Source organism: Mya arenaria, chromosome 9 (genome assembly GCF_026914265.1).
Source record: "Mya arenaria isolate MELC-2E11 chromosome 9, ASM2691426v1".
Lineage (NCBI taxonomy): Eukaryota > Metazoa > Mollusca > Bivalvia > Myida > Myidae > Mya > Mya arenaria.
Genome location: NC_069130.1, coordinates 66481422 through 66494447, shown reverse-complemented (window position 1 = coordinate 66494447; position 13026 = coordinate 66481422). Strand labels below are relative to the sequence as shown.

Genomic DNA, 13026 nt, shown 5'->3' with positions numbered 1-13026 from the left:
AACTGTCAGCCGCACATAAGGCCTAACCACAGCCCTAACCCTAACCCTAACCCTAACCCTATAACCCTAACCCGATTCACATCTTCACCCATGAGAGCATAATAGACAATAATGGAAAAGAAGTTAAAAGATTATTGAATGTTGATAGCCAATTCAATGGTGGATAATTGAAGCAGACAATTTTGTAAAAAATGGGTAAAGACTTGGTAAAGACTTGGTATAGACATAAGTTAAAGATATGCCCATAAGTTTAATTCATTTAGTGTGCTACATAAACTTACTGATTGTCATTTTGAATAACAGTACGGTTTGATTTTAAACATTCGTGTTCACTTATATTGAAATGGGAAACCAATTAGAAAAAAAAATAAATAAATGAAAGTTGAAACTCGATAGCATTTGAAATTAAATACTCTTAATTAACTAGTCTTTGAACAATAGGATCTTGAATATATGTATTTCTGCTGTAAAAAATTGTATGGATATCTGGAGATCTCAAGGTATTACAAACTTGCCTGTTCTTTTTATAAAGGCGTTGAATGCGAACCCTTCGTTCAACTGAATTTAAAATGAATTATTCGTTTTGAGTAAAGCGCAAACAGTTTTTGTTCCAAATCTGAGAATGTATAATGAAAGTGAATAAGTTTGTCGAAATATTGCTTTTTTTGAATATTAATCAGGTTATCGCGACAAAACTACCTAAACGACGTATGTGCTTACATGCAATTATGTTGCGCTAAAAATGTTTGTTAATAGTGGTTGATCATAATGTTTAAAATCCGATGTTCAATGGATGATCCAAATTAACGTACGACTTTTTGGCCCTGCCCATACTTTTCCATATACGATATACAGTGCATTGCAAGTGCATAGACAAGGTTAAAATTACACAGTATGCTGAGTAAATTTCACATTTCTATCGTACTTGTATTTGTACAATGATAACATTTATCATCAATTTTTCCATATAATCGAGATAGCACACTAAGAAAAGTTTTATATTGTTTATTTTTATATACCTTTACAACAATGGAACCATTTGTTTTACTTATCTTTTCATATTGAACCGTTATTCATGTCTCTGCTATTCTTAACAAAATCTTACTTATCTAAAATATTTTTAAATTTTGAAAATAATGTACCCAGATGTGTTAAAATGACATTTTAGAATGGAGGTGGATCTTTTCAGGTCAGTTGACAAAACAATTTTATCTTTTAATAGTTAGTCAGCATTTACGTGTACTGGCCTATTCGAACGGGACCTATCATATTTAAGACATGAGTCTTTAAGACATTGAACCAGCTATCAACGGAGTTTTTTTAGTCCGGACCATAAAAGACTATGTGGACGGTACTGGTTTTGTAGGATGTTAATGAAGAGTGTCGCAGTTACCAACAAAACAACTAAATATAGATTGTATTTCAAATTTACTTAATTCCCCTTCTTCGGAAATATCTCATTGAATTATTTTTTTGTGTTCATATACCCGACTTTAAATACAGGTTTTTGTATCGTGTAACTTGCACCTTTCACTATAAATATGTATCTTCAAATACTATTTTTTTATAAAAAAATAACCTTTTAAAGTTTTATTTGAAAGTCTAAAGAAAGTGTATCGTAAAATTCAAATATGCAGTTTCTGTGATTTGTTTTCATAGTCGTTTTGCAATAAACCACAAACACAAAACTGTCGTAGGAAATCACATTAACTGATAATAGATACTACTTTTTGCGGACTTTCATGGTGATTGAAAGCAAAAAAAGCATTTCAAAGAATATTAACTCGATAAGAAAAGCATTTAAGGTGAATCTGGCATTTAATAATATTCTAATGTAGTATAGAATATTGTACTGATTTGATAAGGAGACCCCCCCCCCCCCCCACACACACACACAAAATGAATAAAAAAATAAAATAAATAATAATATTTTTTTTTTTTTTTATCCAATTTCCTGACATAAAAAAAACAATTCTTAGAGGAGTTTTTATTTCAGGTTTGAAAAGTTTGTAAGTCAATAATTGTAGGATTAGAGTAAATAAACTGCTGTTTTCAAGCGGGTTTGAGCGATTTTTTGAAAAAAAGCCTTGAACGGCTTGATTCCTGTTGTTTGCCTGCCAAACTTTTCGCCGTCCCCGTTGGTACACTCGGTTAAAATAGAAAGCCACAATAAGCTAACAAATATATGGAATCGAAACTCACTGATAGACGTAAGGCTATAATGAACAAATATCATATTATTATTTCATTGTGCATGTACAAAACACAATAATAAAAAAGAAAATACATAAATCAATTCTCAATTATGAAAGCCTTTCTCGGGGTCTCCTATCACCAAATATGAAAGCTTTCCCCGCGATCTCCTATCCCCAATTATGAAAGCTTACCCCATTCTTATATACACCCAATTAAGAAAGCTCGACTGCAGAATATTATTTCCTCATTTATGAAACCTTTTCCAAGGATCTCTAATCTTAAATTGTATCTCATTTAAGGTTGGTGATATAAACCAGAAGCCCTTAATCATTGCATATCCCAACGTGGTCGTATTTTCTGAAACGAAATTTCCATTCGTAGTTGTCATTTTTATCTATATCGCATGTTTAATGTATAATCTAAGAACAAGTCTCTAGAATGTGGGCATGAGATTAGAAAATGATAGGAAGTGGTAACCCTATTTTAAGCCTTTTCATGAACTTTTGTCTACATATGAATGCATTTGATGGCACATGAAGCTATATTATTGTCTGTTACACATATTCAGTACTATAATTTTAGAACATACCTAGAATGTTGGCATGCTAATTAAAAATACCAATATCTACAAGAACGCATTTGATTACATGAACATTTCATTTATCATCTTTATCACTTGCTCATTCCAGAACAGACTTCAAGAATGTCCTCTTGCAACAATAAAGTAACAAAAAGGCGAGTAGTTCTTCTCTTTCTGGCGTCTCTCTCCGTCTACATCTACCTCTGCATCAACAATTTTGATGGCATCAAGTCGTCTGCTGTGTATAAAGTCGTTGATGTGAAACTTCAGGTATTTGTCATAAAATAACCTAAAACATGTTTACAACAACGCATTTTAAGCCATGATTTGATGCTTGTTTCATTTTTGAGGTATCTATTTCACCAGAAACCTACACAAACAGTTATATATGCAGTTACCCCAACTCTAGCTTCTTTTAAACAGTTCCTGGATCTGCAAAACATTTCAGCTGCACTCTTACAGTTTGACGGAATTGAAAACTGTGTTATTTCCTGTCTCAGAATCAGCTGATGTTTGCATGAGTGTTTTCAAATCAGTCTTATAGAAAAACACACAATAGAATAGATCTCAATTGTTTGGAAAACTGCCAAAAATGTTCATTTTTCTTAAAGCGTTAGTAACGCTAATTGCAATGAAACATCATCTTTTGAGCGTAAATCTCAATCATCAGTCTTATATCACCGGTTTACCAACATTTACGCAACATTTCGAAAACGAAAAAATAAAAAAAGTAATCAAACGGTCAATCTGTCAGAGTTTAGCTTTAAGATCAAACCAGGATGTTAAAGATTTTGTTCAGGATTTAGGTCACACAAAAGAATATGCATTACCCTAAACACCATATACGTCTATTTAGGCTTAAACTATGTTTATTTTAGATGCAAACTGAGATGTCAAATGTCAAAGTGATGTCAAATAGATAATCAATGTAAACTGTGGTATAATAAAATACTATTGAAAAATACTTCATTATCATTATGAAATAGTTGCTGTTATTTTTGGTCTTGTGAACAAATAACTGCCTAAAACAACCATCTTAATTTGGACGCAAAAAATTAAATGTCCCTTTACTATACAGCGCTACGTACGAACTGCTAAACATAAAATCAATTAATGACCTAATTAAAATTCGGCGATCGTTTTGGTTTGACGCTTTCTGAACGAATTAACATAATTCGTCTGGCGATCCTTATGGTGATAACACGCACGTAAACACTGCGATATTCGTTTGTATTAAATGAACTGGAGTTATAATATATGTTAATAAATAAGTGATTTGATATTGGCCATGTTATTTGTCCGATGGCAGACTAATTGGCACGAGGCCGAAGGCATAGGGCCAATACGACTGTCCCGAGGACAAATTCTATTAAATAACTTCATGCACTTAAAGGATTCAAAGTTTAAACACTTAATTTAACCTTAGTTTAATTTATGAAAAAAATATTAACAAATAACAACTCTTAAATACATAACTTATTTAACCATGTTTATGGAAATGTTATGTAATCAAAATGTATAACACATTGCATTTTGAAAATAAACCAATGTTTCTGTTTTTCTTTGTCCATGTATCAAAATACTTATACAACTAGAATGTCTATTGTGATTCCTGTGAGCTCTCAATGTCTTAAAACTTCATTTTCTCTGAAACAATGGAAATGTTAAAAGTACCCCCATATATATTGGCACCACATAACACTGCAAAAAGATTTGAGTTTTGTTTTGAGATCTTGGATGACATACTTCGGCTTGCATCAAGCGTATTACACGTATGGTTACTTGTGTTCATTACTGGAGTGACATCTGCCAACACAGATGTCTGGTCATGCTCAATGGATTGGACCTTGTTTCCTGAATGAGGAACATCAGCAGTGCTTGAAGATGGCATAATCAAATCAGATATGATATCAGACGCCTGTGCTTGCTTGGCTAAAGTAGGGGTTGAATAAGCGTTAATTGTTTGTAGGCTTTTCCAACCTCCTAGATTGGCAATTTCTGTTGGTGGTCGACCTGCCTGAACAAGAGTTTGAGCAAATATTTTTCTTGTTTCACTTTTCGGCCTTCAAGGCTTCCCTTTTCAGTCAGTTGTTTCATTATTTGCCCAAGTTTATTTTTTCCTAAAGGCTGATGAGAATACCAAAGGTCTGTTTTTGGTGTATTAACTGTTTGTAGGTAAAATCTGCTGTTATCATCAAGAATATCGGTTGGTCTTCGACGTGTATACTCCTAGTAGATGGCTACTGGACATAGTTCCTCTCCAGGTTTTGCAAACAGCTTGGGTACATTTCTCTGTTAAATTTTCGGCTGGATCCTTTTCTAGTTTGTTTACTTCTCTCTGAAAATATTCAACAATAACTTTATTACAAATCTGTAAGTCAATAAGAAAATGCATTTTCCATTCATATGTTAGTCATGAATAAGTATTGCATATACTGATATTCTAAATAAGTATATGATATGGCAACTATTAAATCGGCCTTCATAGCATCTCTAAACCATATCAACCCTTGAGCTGAGATCTTGGACTGTTATAGTCAGTGGATATTTCAGGGGTTGATATACAATAGTGCAAATGACAAGTTATACAAATATTTACCATCAATTTACAAAACCAAATACCTGTAAATTCCATGTACTCTCGATTGTCTGGTGACCTTTTCAGCTCTTTATCTGTGCCTCACCTGTAATATTTTGTCTATATATGTTAGCATTGATTGCATATATGTAAGTGATTTTCAAGTATCATAAGTATTCATATTTATATTTTAAACAAAACAGAACAAATGCAAACAGTCGGCAATATTTTGCAATAATAGTCAGCATATTTTGGCAATAATAATTAACATATTTTGGCAATAATAATTTACATTTTTTTACAATCTTCTTGTTAATTTATTTCTCTCAGGTATCATTTTCTCAATTCAAATACCCAATGTCTGATATTTAAGAATGGTCACATTACCTTTGCCAAAAAGCTGTCTCTTAACCGTTGGAATTCTTCTTTGGTCAGTGACTCAGCTTTAGATTTTAAATTCCCTTTGTCCATTGCCTTCAGATGTTTTCGCTTGGAAATCAAGATTTGGTTGAAATGACTGAAAAGTTCATCTTTCCTAATGCTTAAGTTTCTGCTTTAGGTAACGATCAATGGAATATTGTATGCTGGTAAGAGTACCTGGCTCATATTCTGTGCCGTCATGCTTCCGAATCGCTGAAAATAAGACGTACATATTTGATTTTATTTTTTAGACATTATGTTAGGTAGTGTCTAGCCGTCTTGTAACCGAATGCCAAGCCTGCGTTCTAGCCGTCATGTATCAGGACTGGCATATTCACTAGGGATTTTCTAACTATCCGGCTAGAATGCAGGCTAGGCTAAACACTTACATTTTGTTAAGAGGCAGTACTACAGCTTTTATGAATCACGATCATTAACTAGGCAATGACTTCGCTCTATAATTAGCTATCAAATAAACATTGAGTGTTTTTGCTCTAGTGTTGAATTATCTTCAAAAATACAAAATATGTTAACAATAAAATGAATCACCATCACATTTGATAATTAGAATAAAATAAGTGATTAATTGACTTACCAAGAAAAAACCTGGCCAAAAGGATATCAATCTCAGGGGGTTGGTTTATTGTCCAGGATCTCTCTGTTCACTGATGCTGTTCACACAATCATAAAACAGTTTTAAATCACTTTTGGTGTTATACTGTGTGTTATTGTTTTCATTTTCTTTAATAAAGCTGTCACAGTCTTCTTCAGAGAATATCTGAAAACGTTGCTCTCCAGAATTTGATTCCGTCACTGGGTGGGGCACAATCACAGACTCATCTTCAAGACTTGAAAGTTAATCAATTTCTTTGGTTTCATTCATGTATTCCATGGATAATAAATCATTAGCTAGCAGCTCAAACATTTATTCGCCAGAAGATATTCTTCCGCATTGATCCGAGTGAATATAAACGCTTGTAAATTTTACGTACACGGCGGTTACCACTAAATGGTGTTGTTGATTTCTGTATACGCTATAGCTATGAATTAGTTTTGTGATCAAACTGTCGACGAACGTTTTAATGCTGACTTTAAAATAAAATTGCTGCCGTTTCCCAATTTCCAGCTGCGAATCTATCACAGACTCATCTTCAAGACTTGAAAGTAAATCAATTTCTTCGGTTTCATTCATGTATTCCATGGATAATAAATCATTAGCTAGCAGCTCAAACATTTATTCGCCAGAAGACATTCTTCCGCATTGATCCGAGTGAATATAAACGCTTGTAAATTTTACGTACACGGCGGTTACCACTAAATTGTGTTGTTGATTTCTGTATAGGCTATAGCTATGAATTAGTTTTGTGATCAAACTGTCGACGAACGTTTTAATACTGACTTTAAAATAAAATGGCTGCCGTTTCCCAATTTCCAGCTGCGAATCTATCATTTTTTGGCCCTGTTTAATTAGCTAAGCTAATTCTTTAAAATGCGGGCTTTATATCTTTATCACTTTTCGGTCCGGAGCCTCTAACCGATATAAATATTGTCACTGTTATAGAGGAGGCCTTTATATTATTGGACGAGGCAAATGCTGTGTTTGAAGACTAATAATTAACAGTTATTTTATAATGTCTGGTATAAGGCGAAGAGAATACCCTGTGCCATTAAACGAGGTTAATGTTAAAACTTTCGGCTACTGAGCTTGTTTCTGTAGGTTTTCATATAAACATGGATAACTACTGTTTCCTTAACAAGCTTTTTTCGTATTTTTTATTTGTGTGTCAAAATACTCTCTTTCTATAGCTCCTTATGCCAACAGTTTGCCTGTCTGTCTGTCTGTCTGTCTGTCTGTCTGTCTGTCTGTCTATAACAACTATAAATCAAAACCCATATACTTAACTTAGTGTTCAAACTCATGCCACCCCTATTGGGAGCAAGAACAGATTCACATTAGTTTTATTCACTTAAAAGAGTTCTGTCAGCCAAAAACCATTAAACAGAAGACAACCTTCACATTTCCAATAAGACACGCGCGCATGCGCATTGGATAGAAAGAGGAATTCCGCACCCAGCACTAAATAGTGAGCATTGTTTTATCTTCCGTTTAGAAGACCAAATAACAACACTACTATTACCTAAACTTGGTTCAAACTTCACCTTAATACTTTTAAGAAGTGTTAAATAAAGAAAAAAAACATTTGTGATACACACTTTGGCATGTCCTTGAGTTTCATCTAGCTTTCCTTGTAGTTCACTCTCTATTAAATTCTACACATGCTGTGAAGACAGAAACTATTTTTGTCATAATATATTTATTTTTTTACACGGAGCCCTTTCGAATGATACCAGGCATCAACATTCATATATTAATGAATCGTATAGCTTTAGTGGATGCTTTGCTTTAAAAATTAAAAAATTAAAACGAAAACCAACTCTTTTGTAACAACATATGCTTTTATTTGTGTTTTTAAAATTTGGCAAGAGCCTGAAGATGGAGTTCTTCCCCTGGAGAGGAATAAAGCAAGAACAGACCACACCATTGCCTACAACTATCAGGGTTGTTAAAATTCATAGCAACTCGGATAAAGAACAATTACAAAAGTATAGAACAAGGATTTTGAAAAAAGAGAGTGTACCATTATTGACGTTATTCACCACGTGGAATTATAATCTCGAAAAAGATCTAGTCCATAATATAACAGTGTACAATTGGATGTCCCTTAACCCTTTCGTGATACCGGTGGTATTTACTAATGACAGTGACGTTGCTGCAGATTGTTCTAGAAAAGGATGGAAGGTCTTGCCCGTCTTGATCACTGCTGCTGAAGGTGTTCCAGTTCTGAAATACATGTACAGAGATGTGATGGAGAAATACAACACCACCTTATATGCCTATAGCAATGCAGACATCCTCTTCACCGACTCTCTTCCAGACAGCCTTGTCCAGATCATCACAAATACATCTCTGGACCTCACTCAGCCTGCACTAATGGTTGGGAAAAGAACCAACGTTGAAAATGTTACATCAGATGAAGGAAGTGCTTGGTATAATATAACAAAGATTGCAAAAGATAGGGGCACATTGTTTAATGGTTGGGCAGAAGACTATTTTATTACGACTAGATCGTTCCCATGGCATGACATCGCCGAGGTTGTTATTGGAAGGAGAGCTTATGATAACTGGTTAGTTTTTTATTCCCGAAAAATGAAATATTCTGTGATAGATATTACAAGGACAGTGTTAGCTGTTCATCAAACGACAAAAGCAGGGAATTCCGAAGGTCATAGTCATAAAAACAAAGATTACAATCATAATTTGTTAGTAAAAATGTACAAAATTATAAGGTATCACCTTGGTGTTATCGAGTGTATAGAGAAGTATACACAATATGAATATGGAATTGTTAGTATTAAAAATCGTAATTACCAGAAAGGTTGTGAGGCCGGTTGAAGAAAAGCGCAGCAGACACATCGATCTAAATATAAATATAAAAGAAGCTTCTAATACGAACATTAAAATTTGTAATCGCCATGTGATATTTACGAGTATATATGAGTATTATAGTAAAATACAAACGAGTGAAGCATGTGTAACAGCATACATCAGTAAACATGAGTTAATGTGTGTAATTGATCTACATGCATGGCTGCATTTGTGTTGCAGATGAACAACATGCCTTGTTTGTATACTTGTTTGTTATTCAGCTGAAATATGTAACGATGATTGTTTATTTATATGAATCTACCAATGTTGAGAGTTTTGCCAGGGGGTCGCCATTGAATAAAAGCCATTTCACTATTGTGCTAAACGAAATTCCTATAATCAAATATTAATAAATGATTGGCAAACTATCGACTGTTCGCCAAGTATACAGATTCTGTGATACGTAGTATTCGACTCAGATTAATAATTATTATAAACAAAGACGGCCTTTTTTAAGTTGAACAATAGATTCTCCTTACATTGTAAAATTCGGGTCAAAGCTTGTATGTACTGTTTTATTAATCTTTATTCTTTTTAATACATTGCGGATTAAATAATTGCAGACAAAAAGTGAGTATATAACTATGATAGGGTCTGATATAATGTCTGAAAAATTCCCGAGGTCAACACGATGCTTTTTTTAAAAGAAATATATTGAAAATACCAATGTAATTCTAAACTGGTTAACTGACTTACTATATGCTAACGAGGCAGATAAGTGGGCGGAGCATAGCATCAATGTTGTTTACAGTAGTAGAAATCGCAGATAGATACTCCTTGAATGCATTTTTTGTGTATGACAAACAAGTGGGACAAATCATTAGGAGTATTAAACTAAGATACTAAATGCTGGAACTCATCAGCAAATCTTGATATTTGCTCAAATAACAGGGACGGTCCAGGACTCAACGTTAGAGAGGGGCGTAACTTAGGGGCGTCAACGTTTGACTTGCGCCCCTCCCTCAGAATAGAAATTTATTCCGTTTAAAGTGTTGGGAGGGAGTTTGGGGCTACTCCCTCATTTTCTTTTAATGATTTCTATTCCGAAATGGTGCATTTTGAACGAGTTATATCTCCTTTTCGCCTATATTCGCGCACCCAACCCCCTCACCCTTGATCCGCTAGTTAAGATCGTTTTTTGAAGACCTCACTTTCCATATTAATTAGCGTCAACAGCTTTGTTGCGCGATAATTTGATTGAAATTATCACGTTATTTTATGATTGTATGGTCAATATTTAAAATCGTCTTAAAAATGTAACTCATCATGGTCCTGTGGGTTCGCACCCCATTAAAACCAAAATATTGTTTATTCTTTAACTGTATTTTTTCGGCAATAAACTTCTTAGTTGAAAAATGCAAATCATTAGTATAAAGCAACAAAGAACTTTAGGCTTTCAGAAAATCACGTGATATACAAATTTTGTAAAAACTTGGTGCGCGCTAAATTTAGATTTGCTTTCGGTTTTGTTGCATTTTGTAATTGCGATAAATATATATTTTTTATCATTTTAGGTGTTAAAAAATCCAAAAGGTTTAGTGAAGTTATTTGGATATGCATAAAAAAACGTTTACTTCACGAAAACATAATGAGACTTTAAGGAACCCCATATAAACATTCATAAACCAATAACATTTAGCTTTAGCTGAACATTTGTGTTATCATTGAGAGCGTTAATGTCCGTAATCATTATATGACTAACGCATGGATCGACAGGTACTAAGATCAGCCTAGAAAATTGTTACTCAATGGAATTTGTAAACGATAGTTATTGTTTTTAGACTGTCAGCTACAAAGCCGACAGGATTTAGAAAGCCACATTTCAGAAACGCGACGCGTGCCTGACACGGCAAGGTTTGCCTTATTTGTTTAAAACAACCACCTGCATACTAATGGAACTACTTTCATAAATATAGGGGTCAAATGCATGCTTATGCGTATTTCAAGTATTTTTATGGCAAAACATCGCGTGTTATTTTCGGAATAGTTGGAATTGTAATCTACTAAGTTTAACTCAATAATTTAAAGTTAAATCCCATTAGATACGAAGACAATTTACTGTCCAACCACAAGTAACTATGTGAAATACTTATTTTTGCATATTGACCTTTTGGCCATAACTAGGGCTAAAGCTGACTGGTGGTTTATAACAGAAACCCGCAACAGTCGCAGGAGCACAACCGGAAAAGCGGCATGTGAACAGGAAGAGACATAAAAATGAGTCAAGAAAGACATCAACATGTAAGTATCTTATAACTTTAATTTTAAGCTACAAATGATAACACACACATGCTTTCTTCAAATTCGTTTAACTAAGATGTAGAAAAGTATATTTCTTGAAAATTTACATTTTTATCTCTACACATCTAGGAAAGATAAGAGTATGCAAAAAGTAAACTAAACATTACAGCTACTTTACTAATAGTCCCATTAAGGTGACACCATATGTGACTGTTTCTTAGAACTAAAATACACCCCCACCCCCTAAAAAAAATAAATAATATAATTAAGTGAAATTTTATTTAAAACTCATTTTGTGTCAATTTTTTCTACCTGTACCTTTTAAAATGTATACAAGAAAACAGGTCGATGTAGAAGTCGTCGTCTGCAATCCCAAATTAGTATTCCTCAGTAAACAGTGATATTGCCATTATTATCAAAATAATTAGAAATATTTCTTATGTTTTAATATTGAACAAGTATGTAAAACATTTCCGTTGAATTAGTCAAATGATTAACAATGCAAAATAATCGTAATGTGTTTCTGTTAACAAAAGCAAAACATGCATGTTCATGTTCATTTCTGTGAAAGGTGCATGGCCAGTACAATGATATCACTTCAAGATATTATCACAGAAACGTCCCTGATCAAGTTAAAGGCCAATAGCTTCCAGTTATCTCTGTATTTACAAAATGGCACACAAGACACAACACGACATCGCCATGCAGTCACCGCAGATGGAACCCTGAAACATTACAATAGTAGCCATGCTGTCATCACAGATGGAACCCTGAAACAGACGGACGTAACAGTTTTTACCCTGCAGTCACCGCTTATTGAACCTTGAAAAAGACGAGCATAACAGTTTTCCCTTGCAGTCAACGTAGATGGAACCTTGAAACAGACGAGCATAACAGTTTTTGCCATGCATTCCCTAGAAGGAACCCTCAAAAGGACGAGCATAACAGCTATTGCCGTCCAGTCACCGCAGATGGAACCCTGAAACAGACGGGCATGACAGTTATTGCCGTCCAGTCACCGCAGATGGTAATGAAACCATGAAACAGACGAACATTACAGTTATTGCCGTCCAGTCACCGCAGATGGAACCCTAAAACAGACGAGAATAACAGTTTTTGCCGTCCAATCACCGCATATGGAAGCCTGAAAAATACGGGCATAACAGTTATTGCCATGCAGTCACTGCTGATAAAACCCTGAAACAGACGCGTATAACACACATCAAGTAAATTTACTCAACTCAACTTTATTTCAACTATTGATGATGATATTCAGACTACGTACAAATAATGATAAATAATGACAGTAATACACAAACAAATTTGCTTTACCCATTAAAAATCGAATTGCATGTTTTGTCAAGGTTAACTCATTTCTAGTTTAGATGTACGTGATAGGGTATATAAACTATATAATCTGATTTTAGGTTTTACAAAGAATGAGAAAAAGAGTCTCATACATGCTGGAAGAGGGTCTCAAACATGCAAGACACGAGTATCATACATGCAAGATAAGGGTCTTAA

The 13026-nt window shown here is 34.1% G+C and overlaps 1 protein-coding gene across 2 annotated transcripts; it reads left to right on the top strand.

Moving 5' to 3' along the window:
* The first annotated feature begins 376 nt into the window (after positions 1–376).
* LOC128203013 (uncharacterized) lies at positions 377–10508 on the top strand. 2 transcript variants are annotated; one of them, XM_052904252.1, is made up of 3 exons: positions 377–500; positions 2886–3046; positions 8260–10508. In XM_052904252.1, the coding sequence occupies exons 1-3, from the start codon at positions 479–481 to the stop codon at positions 9226–9228; spliced, it is 1152 nt and encodes a 383-aa protein (XP_052760212.1). In that variant the 5' UTR covers positions 377–478; the 3' UTR covers positions 9229–10508. The 2 variants fall into 2 exon arrangements, with proteins under 2 accessions (XP_052760212.1, XP_052760213.1); XM_052904253.1 differs by lacking the exon at positions 377–500 and having other exon boundaries at positions 2975–3046; positions 8262–10508.
* Positions 10509–13026: the final 2518 nt, after the last annotated feature.

Excerpts from the sequence above, each read along its gene's own strand:
- LOC128203013 (XM_052904252.1), top strand. The coding sequence starts at position 479 with ATGGATATCTGGAGATCTCAAG. Across the intron at positions 501-2,885 it reads GGATATCTGGAGATCTCAAG|AACAGACTTCAAGAATGTCC; the intron begins GTATTACAAACT and ends TGCTCATTCCAG. Across the intron at positions 3,047-8,259 it reads TCGTTGATGTGAAACTTCAG|AGCCTGAAGATGGAGTTCTT; the intron begins GTATTTGTCATA and ends AAATTTGGCAAG.